The 21673-nt window shown below is 42.5% G+C and overlaps 1 protein-coding gene across 11 annotated transcripts in view; it reads left to right on the forward strand.

The window, feature by feature from the left end:
- The window catches only part of PPME1 (protein phosphatase methylesterase 1), a 34818-nt gene that overhangs the window by 7043 nt on the left and 6102 nt on the right, over nucleotides 1-21673 (forward strand). For 7 of the 11 annotated variants that reach the window (XR_012622184.1, XR_012622186.1, XR_012622183.1 and 4 more), the window contains 11 exons: nucleotides 7358-7451; nucleotides 9923-10015; nucleotides 12897-12954; nucleotides 13499-13550; nucleotides 15870-16024; nucleotides 16559-16649; nucleotides 17366-17431; nucleotides 18208-18340; nucleotides 19086-19215; nucleotides 19910-19954; nucleotides 20908-20972. Coding sequence is in view for 2 of the 11 variants with exons in the window: in XM_074816566.1 (XP_074672667.1) it covers nucleotides 7358-7451; nucleotides 9923-10015; nucleotides 12897-12954; nucleotides 13499-13550; nucleotides 15870-16024; nucleotides 16559-16649; nucleotides 17366-17431; nucleotides 18208-18340; nucleotides 19086-19215; nucleotides 19910-19954; nucleotides 20908-20972 (982 nt within the window). In the remaining 9 variants the exon portion in view is untranslated. Of the gene's footprint in view, nucleotides 1-646; nucleotides 793-6849; nucleotides 6885-7357; nucleotides 7452-9922; nucleotides 10016-12896; nucleotides 12955-13498; nucleotides 13551-15869; nucleotides 16025-16558; nucleotides 16650-17365; nucleotides 17432-18207; nucleotides 18341-19085; nucleotides 19216-19909; nucleotides 19955-20907; nucleotides 20973-21673 lie in introns of those variants that run through there. The other 4 variants (XR_012622188.1, XR_012622189.1, XR_012622190.1 and 1 more) reach the window with 4 other exon arrangements.

Raw genomic sequence — 21673 nt, forward strand, 5'->3', positions numbered from 1 at the left:
TCCATTTCTGTTTTGGTCTGCCGGATACTTTAAAAAGCAGTAATTAGTTCTGTCAGTTTAAATATTTGGTCAGCAGAATACTGCTTCAGCATAGGAAGGTGCAAAATCACAGCTGCTGTTTATTAGGCTTGCTTCTAATTTTGAGTGTGTGTTGATGTATCGCTAAAAAAAGAAGCTTTAGGAAAAATAACAAAGATACTAATTCTTTTCTTCAGAGAAATGTTTCTCTGAAATCAGCCACTGCCCAGCCTCCTGCGGTCGCCAGGTGGTTTGTGGAAAATTACATGTTTATTCTGCCCTTTTTGGGGTTCAGTATTAAATCAGAGGTCACTTATGTTTCCCCAGCATTGTTTGGAGGCAAGTATTTTGCTTTAAATGACAATCTACATGTATTTGCATCAGAGGTGCCAATAGTTTTTAATTCCCAGCTCCACTTTCTGCTCCAATTCCCCCACAAACATAGGATTTCTGTTACATATTTTTCCCAGATATTTCATATTTGACACGCAACTACTAACATTTTCTCTGAAGGTGTTAACTCTTGTTAAGCTGAAACTGAAGCGTTCACTAATGCCACTAAATCAAATAGTACAGCAAGAAGTAGAGTGGCAAGTTCCCAGAGAAGGGCTCGGCTCTGATTTCACAGGTTCCTCTTCCATTCCATGAGATGTTCTCCATGGATCTGTCTTGGTGTTAGCATCTGCCTGCCTCTTGCCTGAAAACTCTAGCAGTAGTGCTTGCGTTGGATCTCTGCTGTCAGAAATGGCATTGGAAGGAGATACAAAAACACTCGTAAGTCTTTTGGTTGTGCCCTTGTTGGGTTTTGTGGTTGTTTTTATTTCACATTCAGGTTTTCCCCAAGCCGAGTGGAAAGTTGAGCAATCTAACCTCATTTTTGCTTAGGAATTATGGACAGCCTTTGTGAAACTGAGCAAAGTTTCACCATTTCAGTCAATAATTGCTTCTCAAATTCAGATTATATCAGTGTGATCAGGCCCTACCCTGTGTGGATTTGTGCTGCTACTGAAAGGAGTAATCTGTCTCCTACTGTCCTGCTACTTGTCTTCATCTTCTCCATTGTGCTGTGTTTGGGTGGCCTCACAGTTAGCCAGGTAAGGAACAGATCCTGAGAAGATCAGAGCAGTTGTGGATGTCCCATCATTGGAAATGTTCAAGGCCAGGTTGGACAGGGCTTTGAACAACCTGCTCCAGTGAAAGATGCCTCTGCTCGTGGCGGGGGAGGTGGATGAGATGATCTTTAAGGTCCCTTTCAACCCGAACCATTCTGTGATTCTATGAAAACCATTTTTGTTTTCAGCTAGATCTGTTCACAGGGAGTGGTTAAATGTGGAGGAATGAGGAAGCAAGGGGATGGCTTCTTCACTTGCCTCACAGGTTTAGTCTGCTTTACAGTGACTGTCAGCGTTCCCAGTAACTGGAGGGTTGCCTTTTCTGTTTGTGTGCCAGTTCCAGCAGAAAGCTGCTTCAGGTCAACCTAAGAGGCTTGAGACTGGTACCAAGCTCTCCAGGTTATCTGATCTCATGAAAACATCTGCTTGAGAAAAAGAGCTAAAAATCCCCTTCAATCTCAGCAGCTGAGATGACGTTAACTTAGTTTACCCGTTAAAACTCCACCACCACCCCACCCCACGTCAGTACTGACATTGTGTTTAACCAGATCGGGCTCTGTAAAGCTTCTTGTTATATGCCCTATTTTCCAGTCTTGATTATTTCTACACTTCTTTGAGTCCTCTTCAGTTATACCCTTAAATTATTGACCTAGCTGCAGGTCATATTGACAGTTGACATATTGTCTAGTTGACCAGCAGCTGAACAGGAGCCAGCAGTGTGCCCAGGTGGCCAAGAAAGCCAACGGCATCCTGGCTTGGATCAGCAATAGTGTGACCAGCAGAAGCAGGGAGGTGATAGTCCCCCTGTGCTCTGCACTGGTGAGGCCACACCTGGAGTGTTGTGTCCAGTTTTGGGCACCTCAATCCGAGAGAGATCTCGAGGGGCTGGAGCGAGTGCAGAGGAGGGCAACGAGCTGGGGAAGGGCCTGGAGAATAAATCCTGTGAGGAGAGATTGAAGGAGCTGGGACTGTTCAGTGTGAGGAGGAGAAGGTGAGGGGAGACCTCATCACTCTACAGCTCCCTGAAAGGACGTTGTAGAGAGGTTGGTGCTGGTCTCTTCTCCCAGGGAATTAGTGACAGAACAAGAGGGAACGGCTTTAAACTGCAACAGGGGAGGTTCAGACTGGGCATGAGGAACAAATGTTTCCCAGCAAGAGTGGTCAGAGAGTGGAATAGGCTGCCCAGGGAGGGGGTGGAGTCCCCATCCCTGGGTGTGTTTAAGGGCCGTTTGGATGAGCTGTTGGGGGATGTGGGGTAGGGGAGAACTTTGTAGAGTTGGGCTGAGGGTTGGACTTGATGATCCCGAGGGGCTTTTCCAACCTGAATGATTCTGTGATATTCCAGACATGGCAGCACCAGTGCCTCATGCAGTAGTAGTACAGTTTGTGCTCCAAGTTGAAGTTGTCCTTAGATGCCTGAGAGTCACGCCATGACCGGGGTCACCGTGCTCTCACTTTGGTGTATGCAGTCAGCCAACAAACCACTGGCTTTCTGGAGACTGTGAATGACAGGACTGTGTGCCCCATCCCATTAATGCGGTTTCTTGCCTTGTGCCTGGGTACGTGACTTTGCTTCGTTCATTTTGAGATCTGTTCTTCATCTGTCAGAAAAGGAACAGCGCTGAGTCCCTCTCCACCTGCTCTTGCCAATGCAGGATTAATGAATGTTTTCTGTGTGGCTTGGCTATCGGTAGCTGATTTTGGTTAGTGCTGTGCTTAATATTCCCTCTGGCAGTCCTGAATGCTTAAAACTCTGTGCTTGCTGGTAGAAACTATGACACGGCTTTTGTGACAGATCGTGAGCTTGATGTCATCAGTGACAGCTCAAGCTGTCACTTTTATTTCACGTTGTTGCAGTTTGGGCTTGTAGCATTTGTGTGCAACTGTGAGAAGCTAATTTCTTGCTTTTCGTTATGATTAATTTTGATGCTAAATATCCCAAATTTGTGCTGTTGATGATTCATGTGATTTCATACCTCTCTTACACGATACAAATTGAATGTCCTTGCACTAGTCAACAGGCTACTGTGTTCCCTTGCCTTGTGTAATAGTGGCTGTCCATACTGTAATCCTGCTTCGAAAGTGGATTAATTTGTCACACAACCAAAGCTTTTCATCTGTCCTGATACAGTTAATCAGCCACTTGCACCAGGATTTCCCCACGTTCTGCCTCCCTTATGGGTAAGAGAGTCCACTTACAAACTTTCTCGTCTGACACTACAGGGGAGGTTACCAGGGAGTCCCTGCTTTACCAGATTATGGGTTATGTTGGAAGGGTTGTAGCCAGGCAGATGACAATATTTGCTAATCACCTGGAATTACTCAGGACAGTCAAACCTAAAACCAGCCGTAATAAGCTTTGGGAAAGTCTGACTGCACTGAAATGCTGCATTTTAAAAGGGTGATCAAATTTGTCACTCACAGCACATCCTACCTATTCAAAGATCAGAGAAGGGAAATCATCCAAGCTGTGGGCAGTTCTCTCCATCTCCAGAAAGAACCAGAAATGGTACAGAGAGAGCGTGATCGGGGCTGGGGTGGCTTCCAGGCGAGGAGACAATCAATACAGTAGGACTCTCAGCTTGAGAAACACATGGCCCAGGCAAGGGAAATATGATATGGGTGTATACAGTCATTAATATTGTAGAGAAGAACAGGCAAACATTATCATAGTGTGGGTTTAAAAGCAAACAGAAGTAATCCTTTTTGCTCAAAGCCTAATTAAATCGTGGCACTGTTGTCACAGATGTTGTGGAAGTAGCTCTGGCTGGAAGTGACTTGTATTTTATGTGATGAGCTCATGGAAACTGCCCTCCTTTAATGCAACACAGTGCTGGGGATGCAGCCTCTGGAGATCCCATCCTGCTAATAGTGAAAATTTGGAGGCAGGTCATACCCTGTTCCCTGCTTAACCCTTTCCAGAGCGCTGTCTGAGCTGGCATCTCTCGGTGACACATTGCAGAGCTGGATGGACCTTTGCTGTTTCATCACACTGATTCTTGTGGTCCTAGAAGATAAACCAATTGTAAGTCAGGTAGCTTGAAGCTCTTATCAATATACCAATTTTCTGTATTTCATACCAAATTCTTACTTATGAAATCCAGCATTAGTGTTATTTTAATCTTGACCTGCACTGGGAGTTTTTGTGTTTATTTTTTTCCTAGCAGGATGTTATATTGGTGTCACAGCAAATGTTGTCTCCCTTCCTTGGACACTTGGACACCCGTGCAGGTGTGCTTGGTTCTCCACAATATTATGACAACTTGTCATCTTGATATTACTTCACTTTGTTCTTCCTGATCTACAGCATTCTTTGCAAGGCTAAGGTTTGAATGTGGTATTTTTTCTTTAATTGGAGGAAGATGAAGTTGAGGCAGTAAAAGAGATTAATATTTTCTGGATTTACGTAGGTGTGTGACATCTCATTTTATTTAACTGAAACTTGACAAGAGCAATACTGAAGTCTGGAAACCCACAGAAGAGAATTTGGACCGTTCAGGTGGTGGTTGTTTCATGTTTCATATTCTAGAAATATCAGGGGAAATAGTAGTTTTGTTTCTACAGAATTGAAAAGCTGCTTTGTCTGTTCCTTTCTATTTCTTTAGGAAGTCAAGAATTCAGGAGAAACTTCCTTCAACAGAGGAGATTTTTCTTCTGTGAAGGTCTTTCACCCCCCACGCCCATGCTTGATTTTAATATTCTGTGCTGATTGCCTCCCCCAGAAGAGTTGAAGTGCAAAAAGCCTGTTAAAATGGTGCGCTGTTACTCATCCTGTATACTGGGCTCAAATCTAGCCTAATTATGTCACTGCCAAAATTAAGCACTACTCTTTTAGCCTTACTGAGTGAATATCAGCCTGAGAAACAGATTTTGCATCAACTGAGTCATCAGGAAAAATCTGATTGCAGAGCCTTTTGTTAGTAATGGGGATACAAGGAGAGGGCACAGCTGCACCTTTTGATGGAAGCAAAAAGTAAATGGGTTTGTCAACTGGGCACCTTTGAGAGTTCTGGTTTATATGATGGCCGCAGAACAGGTCTTCTGCATTCACCCAGTAATTTAGGGGAATTGCATTCCCTAAGGTGCTGGATGTGACCTGACATTAGTACTACAGGAGCAGCTAATTTAAGGCGTAATTTGTTGCAGTGCTTTATGATGGACCTGTCAACAAACTGCAGCAGAAATTATCCTTCTTATAAAGAGATGAGTCTCGCTGCTTATGGGGAATAAAGACTGTGATTCACCTTTTGGAAATCTCTTACTGGGAAAACCAGGCCGTTTTTTTTACTGCCTCTATTCAGGTATTATTCCCCGGGTTTGCGGAGCACTGTCAGGCAGAAGCCAGCATATACAAAAGGAGGAAGCCTTTCCAGGTAGAATGAGTTACTAGACACGAAGCAGTCCACAGCTAGCACCGACATCCAAATCTTTTATCACACCGAGTCCTCTTTTAACACAATAGTTCTGGTCTGTCTCCAAAGCACCTTCTCTTCCCTCGGTGTCCACCGTTACGACTTTCTTGCCTCTGCAGTGCTCGTTCATCAGTATTTGGCAAACGATGTGATGGAAAAAGAAATCTTGCTTCTGGGCTCTAGCTCCCTAGTTTGTGCTGGTTAGACATTGGGCATCCAGAAATCTCCAGTGATTGGGGTATGTTTGGCCAGATTTTACCTTCGTGGTTTTTTCTTTTTTTTTTTTTTTTTTTTTTTAATTGTGATGACAGAAAAGCAGTATTTCTGTATGGGTAGATTATGACTTCTAAAGGAATTACAGCAACCTGGGAATGAGTGCAAAGCCTGGAGCAAACTGGAGCCTGAAAGCCCATTGTCACGTGGAAGTATTCTGCCAGCATCTGTGTTACGCCATCTTGCTGTTATGATCCTTAATTTAAAATACAGCTTTTAAAGATCTACCTTTTTTTAAAATTAAATTTCTTTTCTTTAAATAACTAGCTTTTTGGACTCACTACCTTTTACTTGCATTGCTGGACTTGGTAGCATCCTTTCTAATGAACTGTTTTTATTATAGGATATTTTCAGAATTACAGACAATTGCCTGTGCAGCTCTAAGAACACGGAGGAAGGCAGCTTGAGGAGTGTTTATTGGTCTTTATTGTGATGCTGTTCTCGTGGTCCTTATACTTAACTGAGGCAAGATAGATATGGAAGCATATACTGAACTAATTTGGTCTTGTTCCTTTTCTTCACAGTCCTGATGTTGCCCTACATGCAGTATTTAAATACTAGATCAGTTTACAAATATGTTAAAGTTTTAACTGTTGCAATAAATTCCAGGAAACTTGAGCTGTAATTAAAACTTGCTGCTGTTACCCTTAAACCTGGTGGATTTTATTTATTCTGCTTTCAACAGTCTTTCTAAGTTTCTCCTATATACGACACTGTTCAGTTGTCTCCATAGATTTTTCTACCAGCCACTCAGCCTTCGGGGCAGGTTGACGTCCTGTTTGAATGATATTTCTTCCAAAAATTACAGGAGATTCTAGGAAAGTTGTAATCTCATGACAAGTAGTACGTGGTAAATTAGTAGTAATCTTCAGTAAATAGCTGACACTCTGCTTTTCAATACTGTGGTGTCAAGGTGACTTCTGAGAGGGATGTAATCTTTTTTTAATTATGATTCATGGGCTGAGTCATAAATTTAGGATGGCTTCCTGTGTTCCAGGCGCTGGAGTGCTCCCAGTCATGTCAGCATCAGGCTTGCTTTAAGGCTAGAGCAAGACCATTAAATACAAAGGTATTTAATGACTTTTGACTCTGACTTTTGAAGTGCCTGGGGTCACTGCAGTGTGGGTCATTGCAAACTGGGAGATTGTACTGGGACAGTAGCACGATGTGCCCTCTTCTTTTTCTTTTCCCTTGGCTTAGGTCTGTGCAGTCTAAATCACCATTGTTCAGTCTTCCTTGGTACTGCTTTACAAGGAAAATACTCTTCTCTCTGTGTCTCCACTAGTTTTCCTGTGCATCTTTGTGATCCCTCAACAGGAGCAGCAATTAGAGGGGAAAAAAAGGGAGGATTTCCTTACTGACTATAAAATTGCTAATGTTGTAGTTGTATGGGAATTTCACTAATGCATCGTTTCCTTCCAGTCCTAAACTGCTGTGTAACACCAGCGTGTTCTCTTCAGTGTATATAATGATACCTGTATGCCAATTTAAATGAAAGATTTAAAAAATACCTCCTTCTTACTGAATTTTTTTGTCTTGCAGCCCTGGAAGAAAGCGTGATTTTTCGCCAGTGCTTTGGAGCCAGTACTTTGAATCTATGGAGGACGTTGTGGTAGAAAATGAAACTGGCAAGGATATATCCTTTTTTTCAGATTGAATTTTTCTTATTCTCAGTGACTGGGGTGATAGCATGTGTTGTTTAGTTTATTGGGGTTCTCTTCAGCTTTTTCATGTAATCCCTTCCCATTCCATTTTTTCTTTTGTAGGGACCAGCACCAGTAACTAGAGCTATCTCAGCTGACAGTTAAGATGTACCTAGCAAGGTCAGTTCCTGACATTGCTTTTTTAGTAATAATCAATTTAAAAAAGTATTTTCAATACATATAGCGTATTTTGCAGGGAAATATTAATCAGTTCCCACAGTTTAAACCATATCAGGATCAAAGCTGTTTATTGCTTTTTATTAACAACAAACAGGTAGTTATGTGGCAATCGCTGAACTGTATGTTCAGGATTGGTATCAGCAGTATGACAGATAAACCTCGACACTAAACACTTAGACGTTAATAAATACTTGCAAATTTCTAAACACCTTTCTACAACTAGTCCCAAGGAAGTTCCTGTATACACACAAACATATGTGCATGGTACAAGAGCATGTGGTCTCTCCTGGGACTGAGGGATCTCCTCCTTGTGCACATCCCCCGTGGGAGATGTGGATGCTGCTCCCACTAATGCAAATGACTCTGCGAAAGCACCACGGGAGGTCACACAGATACACCTGAGGTGTTGTGGGTCCCTACTTGTTGCACCCCAAATTGCCAGTCCACTAGCTGGTGTACAGACAGGGAAGCTTCTCGCTGGCCAAGGTGGTGATGCCATCAGTGTCTTCTCTGTCAAACTGGGTTCTGACTGCAGCTGGTTCCTCTCCAAGATCTCTGCCCCCTTTGCAAATGTTCATGTTTGTTTTATACTTCTTTTCAAGCTGACTCTTCTTGGCCAGTCTTCCAGTTACTGTTTAATCCAGCTGATGGCAGTCATCCTCTTTGACATGCTCAAACTGCCGTTGTTTTGAGGCCATTTGCTAACTGGGAGCACCCCAACAAGTACAGTGTGTGAAGGTGCTGGGACGAAGCTTCCCATCGGTCCTACTCTCTGCCTATAGCTCTAACAAAAGCAGGTTAGAGAGGTACTGCCAGGTCTTTTGACCTAATTACAAAATGCAAACATTTTAATCTGTGTTTAAATAACACAACCTTGTAGTTTAAATAGTGGTGTAGTTTTTAAGCATGCATATTCTAGCTTGGCTGTGAGGAAAACCAAACTTTCAAGCTATTTCTCTCCAAATACCAATTTTGTAATTACTTCTCTAATGCCAGTAGCATGTGATGCTTTGAAATGAGAAAATTCTCCATGTTGTTTTGCTCAGTTTGTCATTATTTTGTGTTTATTAACTGCATTTATCCAATTGATCCTATGAATTCTTCATGATGCGCACCTTGTCTGCCTTTGATGTAAGGGCTGTGCACACCCCTGAGGCTTCATAAATAATAAATAAAAAGGATAATGGACCTATTTGGTTAGGTGGTGTACATAAGCATCCCAAATTTAAGCAAATCTTAGTTGTTTGGGATTTATTGTGCTACCTATAACCTTTAATAGAGCTTGAGCTCCCCTTTGAAAGGTTGTGGACAGACATGTGCTGTGGAAGCAGCTGAATTAACGAATGGAGTTGGTGCCCACTGTTCTGCTCCAGCTACCTGTTACTGCTCCATCAGATCTCCTTGCGTGAACAAACCCCAGCTGATGAAGCTGTTTTAAGCTGACACAGCTCGCTGTCACTGAAACAGCGCAGGGAGCACCTGCCTGAACTGTTTGCAACCAGCAGATCCAAAGGGCACTGCAGTATTCAGCAGAAAAACGATGAACAGCCTCCTCCCTAACCACAGCTGTCATGATTAGATTCAGAGGAATGCTTTTGTCCACCCCAAGACCAGAGGGAGAGCAGCAGAAGGAGGTGAAGTGGCTTGTCTCATCTGTTGGTCACAGTTTTGGACACTAAACACAGATCTCGCAACTCCTAGTTCTGTGCCTTTCTCAAAGTGACATTATTTTTAGTGATAGTTAAACTGATTTTTCAGCATATGCATATATACTGTAAGGGGACTTTAGCTATCATAACGAAATGTCTTTGCTGTGTAAGTTCCAGCGAGTAATTATATTGCCTTAAAAATCTTGTTTACTGGTTTATCTGACATTTTTCCTTGGAAATAATAAGAAAATACTCCGAAAGTACATGCTCCAAAGTGCATGCTGGTTTGTTTTTTCTCTTAGTTGTTCAATTTCACTGTTGTGCACAGGGGGAAAAGAGTGCAGGCAGGAGATGCATGGATTACAGGGAGAAGGAGACCTGGGCAGCAGGAAAACAACTCTTGAAGCTTAAATAAAGTGGGTTAAGTTTTGTCCAGGTTATGCTTGCAGATGCCTCTTGATGAGAGGGAGAAATGAGGCCTTGGGTACAAATCACTGTTGGGTTTTGCAGACTCCAAATTACATTCAGCAAAGTAACTTCAAATAAGTTTATGAAATGTCCTTAACTGTTCATACACTTTTCGAATTTACAAAAGCGGACTGGAGGGGCCTGTCTTACTGCTGTTACATGGTGGAGGCCATTCTGCTCTTTCCTGGGCTGTATTTACTGTAAGTAAGCTGCTGCTGTATAGAATATATATGTATGCAAATATAGTCCTCAGAGCATGGAAGGCAGCTAACCATTCAGCTGTGTTAAGCACAGAAAAATCAATTCAGAAAACTGTCTTATAATCTCCTGGTGCACACCTGACTCAAGTCTTCTAAACATTTCACTGTCAGTGTGTACATTAAATAGGCAAAGCACATGCAAAGGTTTATCATCTAGGTTTTAATTATCAGCACTAACCAAAACTACACCTGCCAAATAGCATGCAAGTTTTAATGAAGTGCCAAGATATTGCTCATCATAGCATATCCATTTTTTTTTTTCAGAAGGCTGCTTTTTCGTGACTACCAGTGAAAGTTCAACAGCTTTATCTCATCATAACAATATTATCTTTGCATGGTTGAGGTCCTGTTTGACTTGTTGAGAAAGCTCATGTGCTGCTCAGGCAACTCTCTGAAACATGAACTGGTGTCAGTAGGAGTGAGTGTGGGCACTGACCAAAGGAAAGTTCCTCCCTCCCACTTGTTCCCTTTAAAAATTAAAGGGAGTTAGGGAAGAAAACTTGTAAAGGATTTAAAGTAAAGTAAAATCACTTGCAGTGTGTGATTTTTATTTGGGACCTTTTTAATCCAGGAACTCTTTGAGCTGTCTAGTGCCCTTAACAGAAGGATGCTACAGGATGACTTTCATGGAAATGCAACTGGACAGATGAAGCCTCTGGGTCTCCCCTGTGCCCTTGGCTGTGTCATATTTGTTACCTTTGAGCAGTTTGGTGGGCTGTAGATCATTTAGCCTTTGAGCAGAGATTCAAACAAATAACAAGAATGAACATTTTGGAAGAGTCACTACCAACTGCTCTTGAATTCCCAACATGACTACTGTTGAGTAATCCCAATGGTGTAATCATAAACCATCTTGTAATATGATGAGACACATTAGAAAAATACTTTGCCAACTGGCCTGTAATTTTGGTATTGAATAGTAGTTTTACACCTAACAGTTCATTTGTAACTAGCTGAGCTGGAGACGGGCGCAGATATGGGTCTGTTGAAACTGTTGAACTTTAAGTCTTAAATCTCTGTCACTAAATCCTGTAGTTACTTGCTTGTAGCTCACTAGTTGCCACGACGGACAGATGTCTTCCTATGCTAGTTTAGTGTTTTTGTCATGGTGTATAAGTGCCTTAAACAGATGTAATGAAGGTCACAGTTTTTAATTGGAGGCAGAGGTATGAAGTCATGTTTTTCTGAATTAAGGAAAGGGCTTCTTGGAAGACACTTCCACTCTGTAGAGCTCTTTTTTTCCAATAGCAACACCAATACCATTTTTACATTTAAAAATCTCCAGAGTTGAATTTAGCGGAGTGGTTGCAGTCATAACACTGTACCTTACAGTTCCTGGCTTCTTATGTTACTGTTAGCAATTAACCAAGTTAGATGATATACAAGATTCACATAGATTTACATCTTGCACTTGAGACTGCAGCTGGAGAAAGAAACTGCCACACCAATTAGCTTATGCCTTTGTGTGGCTGCTAAAGAATTTTTTCCTTTGTGCGTTTTGAAAGGGAAATTTGTCCCGAGCAATCAAGTGTTAAATGTTTGGGATGAACCAGAACTAAAAAAAAAAATCCCCAAACAAACCCTCCTCACCAAAAACCAAGAAGAAACTCAAACTGGGAAGCATTAAGAGTAACCATCTATAAATAAAATAACAGCCTGCAGGCACGAGGTGCTCCTTCCTTCTTTTGCTTATTGGCCTGATAACTTCCTGGATGATGTGTTTGTACTTCTCTTGGCCAAACTACTCCTATTTGGAGAAAAGTCAGGGCACTGGAAAGCTTCCCATTCTCTTACATCATGTTGATGATCCTCTTTCCTTACTCCCTACTGACAATACTTTGATTTTTAGCAGCAGACTGCTCATCTGACTAGTTAAATTATTGCCTAGGTGCATAAGTACTTTGCAGATTGAGGTTTCAGAGTGTCTTTAGGGGCTCTAAAATATTAACTTGTGGATTCAGAGATTTTTGGGAGAGCGACTGCCACAGTCATTTAGGAGTTGAATAGCTGAACAACCAAAATATGAGGACTGGGTAGCTTTCAGATCTCTGCCCGTTATGTAGGTGGTTCTATTAAGAATCCCTCAACAAATTCCCCCACTCCTGCAGGGCTGTTATTTAAATAATCAATGATTCCTTAGCGCAGAAGTCTTCCTTTCAACAGAGAATGCCACTTAATCACTGTGATGCCTGAAATAACTTACATAAATTGAGCTGTCAGGGACAAATAGAGCCATAATTGTATTGCAGCCATACCTTACTTCAGAAAGATTCCTCACTTGTTTCCCCTGACCCCTTTGGACTAATAAATTTTTGTACATTTCAGCCTTACTGTAAAATTCTCTTCTTTGAGAGCAAATTGAATGTGTGCTGCAAAGCAGCTGCTTCATCTTCATGTCTGCTGTATGGCCAAGACTAATTCTGTAACGTGTGGGGCTCGGGGAAGGGGGGGCATTACTTTGGTGTCTGTATTCCCACTGCTGCATTTCAGTTTTCAGAGGTGCTACAGAGCTTGAATTCATTATCCTAGGAAACACACGTAATGTCTTATGTGCAGGGAAATAAATGTCCTCGGAGACGACATTAACAATGGTAGAAAGGATGGAGCTTTGGTTAATTAAGGATAGTTTATGTGGAATATTCTTACTTGCTTTCTGTGACACCTCGTGCAGTCCAGGTTCAGCCATTTTGTTGACGTTAGAGAGTTTTTGTCACACGATCCGAGCCTTTGCTGTTGTTTCAGGCAGTGTTTAGTATTGCTAATCCTTTGTAGATGAGGTGTGGCACTTTGCAAATTGTATTATCTTTGTCCCTTCTTGCAGTCTGCAATCATTAACAGGATTCAGTGTAGGATTGTGGCTTTAGATCTCCGAGGCCATGGTAAGTAAAATAAATTTAAAATCACATAAGCATGTTACACGCTCTTGTTTTTGAAAGATGATGTAATGAATCCCTCCCAAGATGACTAAAAGCATCCTTAAGGCATCCCCATTTTTATTTAAAAGCAGGGAGAGAAAAGTGGCTTCTGGAGCTCTGCAGCCACCTGTCCTCACGTGCCAGAAGCTGAGACTCCCCGTGCCTTTGGGCGAGGCAGTGGTGGACTTGTTCCTTCCTACATACTGGCACCAACCCCCTCCTTCATATTTTCATAACATATGGGTGGTCTTTACCATTAGAAATAAGGTCTGTTCTTTAGTTTTAAGATATATTGCAATTATGGACAGTGTTTCTTACCCGTAAGCTATAATGCGATAAAGTACCAACCGTTCTTATTAATTCCAGGTTTCTTAATTATTCATGTTAACTGCAGTAGGCTCGCTCTTAATAACTGTGCCAAAAAGCTTTGTACTGTTGCTGCTCTAATTCCTGAGCAGACTGAAGGTTTCCAGCTTATATGAACTTTACTGTTTTTTTGTTCTTTCAGGAGAAACAAAAGTTAGGAATCCTGAAGATCTGTCTGCAGAGACTATGTCAAAGTAAGGAAGCTTATGCTCTCTCTTCAGAATTTCACTTTTCACAAACTTTTCTTTTCTTGATTGAACAATAAACTACTTGAGGACATGCAGCCTTCATTCAAGGGAGCTGGTAGATTAATTTCCATTTTGTCCTTCCATTTTGGGTCAGTTTGAAATTTATTTGAAAGGAAGAGGACTTGGGGGTATTAGCGGATGGAAAACTGCCTGTGAGCCAGCAACGTGCGCTGGCAGCCCAGAAAGCCACCCGTGTGCTGGGCTGCACCCAGAGCAGTGTGGGCAGCAGGGCGAGGGGGGGATTCTCCCCCTCTGCTCCGCTCTCGGGAGACCCCCCTGCAGTGCTGGGTCCAGCTCTGGGGGCACCAACAGCAGAAGGACACGGACCTGCTCGAGCGGGGCCAGAGGAGGCCACCAAGATGCTCGGGGGGCTGGAGCACCCCCCTGTGAGGACAGGCTGAGAGAGTTGGGGGGTTCAGCTGGAGAAGAGAAGGCTCCAGGGAGACCTTAGAGCGGCCTCCCAGGACTGAAAGGGGCTACAGGAAAGGGGGGAGGGACTCGTTATCAGTGGGTGGGGATAGGACGAGGGGGAATGGGTTTAAACTGAAAGACAGAAGTTTTAGATGATATCTAAGGCAGAAATTGTTCCCTGTGAGGGTGGTGAAGCCCTGGCACAGGCTGCCCAGAGAAGCTGTGGCTGCCCCCTCCCTGGAAGGGTTCAAGGCCAGGTTGGACAGGGCTTTGGGCAACCTGGGCTAGTGGAAGGTGTCCCTGCCCATGGCAGGGGGGTGGGACTGGATGATCTTTGAGGTCCCTTCCAACCCAAACCAGTCTGTGATTCTGTATCTCTTCTAGCTGAGTCACATTCCAAACTGGAGTTGTTCTCTAGGTGTCCTCAGTTTTTAAACTCACTTTAAAAATCAGTGTCTTCATTGCAGCGAACAGTTTAAACCTGCAACACTCTGTAACGCTTGCTAGAGATTTCCTAATAGAAGGGGAATGCTTTCCTCGGACATAACTGAATGGGGCATTTTAGCTTGAAATCGCCAGTTTGGTTCTTCCTCGAGCAGGTGTTCAGAGCGTGCCCACCTTGGACTGGTGGCATCCCCAAAGTGTGGGTCACAGACTGAGACTTTCAAGCGTGGAGGGAGTTGCTTTTTCAAACTACCCCGACCTGCTTTGGGATGCAAATCCCCCTCTTGACAAAGCTGTAAGAAAAGCAAATACCCACCACTAAGCACATTATGTTATGTCCACATTTAGTACAAAGAGACTCTTTGCTATGACTACAATTAAATCATGAAGGATTTTGTAACCTTCGTATGAACAAATCCACTCGGTTTGTTGTGGGGAGGCCATGTGTGAAATGTATTCTGACTTCCATTGTATACCTTATTGCTACTGCTTACGCCTTGTCAGATCCTGATGTGTTATTGCCCTGAGGAGATGCCGTATGAAATGATTAGAATTTTTTAGATCTGGAGCAGCACTACCATTGGGGGAAAACAAGTTCCTTTTGTTTTTAAACCTTTCTCTCCTCTTAGCAATGAGCTTGAAAGTTCCTCCTGAATAGCCTTTAAATGGGAGCCTTAAATTATAGCTTTTTTTTTAAATCAAATCAATTTTCTCTGGCAGAGCAAAGAAGCTGGTCAACCTTTTTTTTTTTTTTTTTTTTTTTTGGACTTGTTTTCCATTTTCTAGTTGCTCTGCTGTTTTGGGTTTTGTGTGTTGCTTCAGCCAGCTTTCACATACTGCAGTGACAGCTTCAGTTGAAAGTACATGTCCTACGAAAAGGATGGGGAAATTGCCCCTTGCTGTGTAGTATCTGTGCTCCTAGAGAGTCTGAATCCTTGTGCTCAGTGTTGTTTGTCTTTGCCTTGCTCAGTAGGGCTCAGTTATTTTCTCTCTTTAATTGAAAACTATTTCTCCTCTCAGAATGGTGAATGTCTTAGTCTACGCTTGCATTCAAGAGGACTTGACAGCTTTTTCTCACCTTTTATTTAAAATTCCCACCAGCTAATGTCAATGTAAAATGTTTTCTTCAGGGATTTATTTTAAATGAGCACTTTCTGTTAATAAAACCAGAAATGACATGCTTGTTCAGGAAAGTATTGGCTTGAATGGTTTCCTGTATTGGTACCTAGATGAAACAGTGGGAAGAGAATAAACTTGTCTCAATTACCTGGGAGTTAAATGACCATACAGACAGGATTTGGAGCCAGACATCTGCCTTGGATCTGTACTTTTCTCTTCCCACTGTACAAATCTGCTTCAGAAATGTATCACGGTAGAGATGCCGACCTTGCTTTTATCTTGATTTGGCAGAGACGTTGGAAACGTGGTTGAAGCTCTGTATGGGGACCTTCCTCCCCCCATCATGTTGATTGGGCACAGCATGGGGGGTGCCATCGCCGTGCACACGGCGGTCGCCAATTTGGTGCCAAGTTTACTGGGTCTGTGCATGATTGATGTTGTGGAAGGTAAGCGTGTGTATCCTTGGGTGGGGTTCTGTACCTTTGGATGGCTTTCTGTCTTCCATGTTGATCTTTTTTTTTTTTTTAAATCTCCAAATCCCTGAATACAGAAAATTTTGCCCAGTTTTTAAACCAATGCCAATAACATCCTCCTAACAGATGCCACCTACACAGCAGTCTTTCTAGTGTGACCCCTCCTTTTGCTTTTCCCAGATGGGCTCCCTGTTTCCTGATCATTTCTTTGCAATCCTTTCTTGTTAGCAGGGAGAAGGGTGGCTTTTTATATAATGCATGGTGCTGATGGGTGGTTACTGCTTCCTCTTGCTGTCTGAATGTCCTACCTGTTCAAATATTAATTGTCTAATGTGGGAGCAGGTGTGACTGTGGGTTTAGGAGTACTAAGCTGTACCATCCTTAACAGCAGTAAATCCCCAGTGAGCTCCAGCTCTCTCTGAGGGTGTTCCCTGGTAGCCAGTTCTGTATAGAGGGATGTGGCAATAATTTCATCAGATGCCATAAAGTTAAAATACTTGCTTTTAGGCACAGCCATGGATGCGTTGAACAGCATGCAGAACTTCTTAAGGAGTCGTCCCAAAACATTCAAGTCACTTGAGAATGCCATTGAGTGGAGGTAATGCATGGGCTTATGTAGTTTCCAAAATCACTTGTCTTTGTAGCTTGACTCCCAAAGGAAACAAAGTTTATATAATTTGTCTGTTCTCCTTTTGCACTCACTTCCCCAACTCTTGTTGCCAGTTCCTTGACTGATTTGACGGGGGGAGAGGGGTCTCAAAGATAATTAATTTCCTAGGAGACTTGGCTAGGTGTTGGAGAAGGATCCTCTAAGAGTTTCAACTAATGGAAAGCTTCAGGATTTGAATTGCTGCTTCCTTGTAAGTGTCCCAACTATTGCAGAAGAAACTAGAGACATCCATCCCATGTGTAAAATACAGGACTTATTTCCAATTTGGCAGTAATTGTTTATGTATTTGGCAGCTGAGTTTGAAAGGGAGAGGCCTTGTGGTTAAGTTTGTAGATTGGATAACAGAAAGGCCCGTTCTGTTACCAAATACTCATGTAGTTTCTGACCTCTCCCTGTCCCCCTGTCACCAGCACTTCTCCCACATGTCACTGAAACTGTGAATTTAAAAGACAACAGAGGGTTCAAGTGAGTCGGCACGTAGTGTGAGCCACTCCAAACGCCTTCTGAGAACAGGAGGTTTGGGAATGGTTTGGGGAAATCGTGAGCTGTAACGGGTTTTTGCTCCTGTTTCTGAGCCTGATAGTTCCTGAATCTATTTAGTAAGTATTTCTGCCCTTCCTCTCATTTTTATTTTTTTTTCCTAGTGTAAAAAGTGGACAAATAAGAAATCTTGAATCTGCCAGAGTTTCTATGGTCGGTCAAGTCAAACAGTAGGTGGTTTTTGGTTTTGTTTCTTTTAAATGTCTTGAAATCAACTTGTCTGTTTTACATTACTGTAACTAGAGAGTATAAATGTGCTTGAAAGTGAAAATTTCTTCTAGCAAATACAAATTTCTTATCATTTGGTCACAGTTAATACCAGCAGCAGCACTGAATAATAATCATGGCACTTGGAGAAAACCTGGCCAAAATTTCCCTGAGGCAAAATGTTTTAAGAAGTTTAACTACTGCTGGTTGTGTAATTCCTTGGTTTGTCTGCCTTTCAGCAGACATTAAGAAATAAGTGTTAGTCCAATGCCTCTTCAGAAATTTTGCCCTAAATCAGGTTGGCCTTCTGGGTCTCTCACTTCCTTTTAGAAATGGTTTAATTATCTGTTGTGTTTTGGGAGTGGTCTGAGGTGGGTTTCGGGAAGGATCAGAGTAACCTGCTTGTGCCACTCTAATCCTTGACATACGTGGAGCCCTTACAAATCTCTTGTGCTCCGTTAAGGAAAGCTGTTGTTGATTGTATGACCACTTCTGCCTCCTCTGAGTAGCTGTTTGCATTTATATTTGCATTGGGATACATGTGCTGTGCAGGCACTCGATCCCATGGCTAGTCATGACTATCTTTCATCCACAGCTACTTTTAAACTTGAGGGGATTTTTTTCAGCCAGTATCTGAGAAACTGCTGAACACTTTAGGTTACAACCTGTTATTTTTTAGGTTAAAACCTGTTATTTTTTTGTTTTGGCAGGGAATCAGCTTCTGGTTTTATTTTCACAGGTGCGAAGGGGCTGCCAGTCCTGAATGTCCTAAAGCCATAGTGGAGGGTATTATTGAAGAAGAGGAGGAGGAGGAAGAGGATGAGGAAGGGGGAGGCTCTGTCAACAAAAGGAAGAAAGAAGATGACACAGAGGTAGGAAATTTCTTGCTGTGTTTTCAGCTCGTGTTTGCATGATGCTCCCCTGCAAGAGTAGCCACCAGTAGTTATCCAAATCATTCTACTATAAAATGGAGCAGCTCCAGGGACTGAAAACTTTATATTGTGACTGTTGTTTTTCTTCTTTGTCTTGTGCCGCTGATTCTGTCTTGGACTGGTACCTGAAAGCATGTGTTTGGTTTTCTTTCCTGAGATGCTCACAGATTTAACACGTATGGCCTGAAATAGGGCTTCTGGCCTTACTGAGGAATGCTCTTTTCTGAGTCTTTGTGGTATTTTTGTTCGTTTCCAAGACACAGTAGCATTCAGGAGGTTGTACAGGCAATTGCAACTTAGGAATGTAAATTCCTCGAGGAAAATGGTTGTAGCCAGCTCAGCCCCTTGTGTTTCTGTGTCACCTAAGTGGGAGCCAAGTCTGAAGGTTCAGACAATTTGTGAGCTATTTGTGTCAGTAAAAAATAGCGAATCAAGTGCCCTGAATACTGCAGCCTTCTCGTGATCTGTAGGTGTAGCTCCTGCTGACTTTCTTGTTCCCTACTCGTGTCCTTTGGCTGTGATTTGGAGAGCAATTTAGGAGCAAGAAGGGTCATCCCCTGGAAGTGTGTAATCCACCAGAGGGAGCCAGTATTTTTTGATATATTCTTCCAAGTGGCACTCTGAGTTCACTTTATTTCAGCTGTTTTACTGATCACTAATGCAGAGCTCTCTCTCCTCCTTGCAGACAAAGAAGGAGCACTTATACACGTGGCGAATTGAACTGGCGAAAACAGAAAAGTACTGGGATGGCTGGTTCAGGGGTTTATCTAACCTCTTCCTAAGCTGTCCAACTCCAAAGCTTTTGCTTTTAGCTGGTATGTGTCTTTTCCAGTCCTGCTCAGGTTCAGTGGCTGTTTCTTCAGTGATGTCCCGCTTGTATTTTAGAGAATAGCGTTGGTGTTTGGCTAATGTCTTTCTCTGAGAATAGCAGACCTGTCTCTTCCACCTTGGCTTTTCTATGTATCTTGAAATATCATAAACTAGTCCATTTAATCCATGTAGATCTGGAATTATTCAGAGCCCCCAATATTAGAATAGCACATAATGACATACTGTCTACTGCTGCCGTTGGGTGGGTGTTTTACTTGTATGATGTGGAAGACGAGCAAACAGGACAGATCCAAGCTGCCCTTCAGCCTCTATTACTGTGGTATTTTCCTGCAGATATGGGTGTGATTTGAACTCTTCAACTGAAAGTCAAATTATCGATGTTCCAGAGCCAGCTATAGGCTCTTTTTGTACCCTGATAGGCAATTAAGTGCGTAACCACAGTAAATATCCTTTTAAGTTGTGGGGAAGCATGTGTTCTTGCATTTTTGGCTGGGATCCTTTCCTGTCACTTTACTCCCTTGAGGTGCATCAGTGAAAAATCCTTGTGAGTGTCAGAGATGATGTTTCTTTTGTGTTTTTTCAAGCCAAATGTCTCTTTCAAAACATCGAGTAAAGCCTTGCTTAGACAGTCATGTTCTCTCTGGCTTTTCTCCAATACATCTGTTTGTTTGATTGTAGGTGTTGACAGGCTGGATAAAGATCTAACAATTGGACAGATGCAAGGTAAATATTTAATATTGTTACTCTATCCTCACTGTAATGCTCTTTTTGGGTGATAGCTTGTTGCTATGGGTACACAAAAGAGAGTTAGCTGGAGTGGCCTCTTACCAGGTGCAGTCTATATCGAAACAAATGTGCATTAAAGAACTGTCTGTGGTTGTAGGAAAGGTGGAGAAATTGAGAAGGGAAAGGTTGAATTAGAAGTTGTGGAGTGCTGTTGCCATAGTTTTTCTTCAGTCTAGTGTTCAATGTTTCCAGCAATGGAGCTGCCACACTTTTGGATCAGAATGATTGTCTGTGAGGGCTTCTTTCTAATCTGTTTTTTTCCCTTTCTAACTACATTCCTGATGTTCCTGGCTAGAACACCTGAGACCATCCAAAACTGTCTGGTCTCCTGGTGTTTCTGGCAGACATCAGACCAAGATTCAGCATCTGCATTAATGTTTTGGGTTTTGTTTTTTTCATTTTTTTTTCCCCATCCCAGCTTGATTGATTTCCAGAGCAACCAGTACTGGAAAGTAGTTTGGGGTAGCAGGATAAACATTACGTTAAGGTAGATCTGATAACAGTTCCAACTCTGAAAGTTAGTCTCGCCTGTGTCAAGAAGCTCTTAAGAACTTCAGCTTTGTTTTAAGTCCTGGGAACCTGCTCTAGTTACACCTGGGGAAGATGAATTAAGCAGTTGGTTCTTGCTTTCTTTGGAAACTGTCTGCTGTGTGTGTTGTACAGTTTGCCCTAGACTCCTGTGCCTTCCCTGGTCCTTCTTTGCCAGATGCATATAGTGAGATTTCGTGAGGTTTGTTTGTAAAGAATGTGAGTTCATAAATTCACAGTGCTTTTAAGGCTCTAGTGTCAGATGTTTCCTGTGTACACAAGAACTGCTTGCCTATACCATTGCTGTTAGAAATCATGACGGCTTAAAAAGCAGCTCCAGTGATGACTCTCTTGATCTGCAGGGAAGTTTCAGATGCAGGTTCTCCCACAGTGTGGCCATGCAGTCCACGAAGATGCTCCAGACAAGGTGAGCCCCACTGTGGTGTTGCAGCTAGATAAATCACGGTCTTCACGGTTTAAATGCAAAAGGGGTCTGTTGCTTACGACGAAGGAGAGGTTATACTTCAGGGTCATTTTTTGGCACGACGTCTTAACTGGCTATTTGCAAAACAGCTTGGATTTTTAAGCTGGCTGGAAAGCCTGGACTAAGATGTTATGTGACACAGGGCTTGGCTAGGTTACAGGTTTAACTCCACACTCTTACCATGTGGAGTGTGGATTTATCCTCCCTGCCTTCCCTCATGAAATTCTCTGCTCGCCCTTGTACTAAACTGCAGCTTTTGGGGTTTGATCTCTGTTTTTCCGAGTTGGGTGGCTCAGATTTTCCAAATACAAACCAAATGTTGCTGAAACAGCTTACAGATGGACAGAGCAGTGCTGCTTTTGGGTACTGCTGAAGTCAGTGTCCAGATAGAAGCAGGAATGTGGTGGAGCCTGTGGTTGGAAACACGTCTGGTTTTAAAGCTTGTTCTACACTGACCGCTGTGAGTGTAAAACTCAGCCTTCCTGTGCTTGGCTTTACCAGTCTGAAATAGGGATTTTTATCTAAACATACCAAGTTCTTACATTCTTATTCTTTTTAATATACATTCTAAGCAGTATTATTACTGTCAGGCTACTGTCTTGATTTATTCTTTATAGGAATAACTTGCATCATGATTTCTCCAG

The sequence above is a fragment of the Strix aluco genome, chromosome 2 (assembly GCF_031877795.1).
Source record: "Strix aluco isolate bStrAlu1 chromosome 2, bStrAlu1.hap1, whole genome shotgun sequence".
Taxonomy (NCBI): domain Eukaryota; kingdom Metazoa; phylum Chordata; class Aves; order Strigiformes; family Strigidae; genus Strix; species Strix aluco.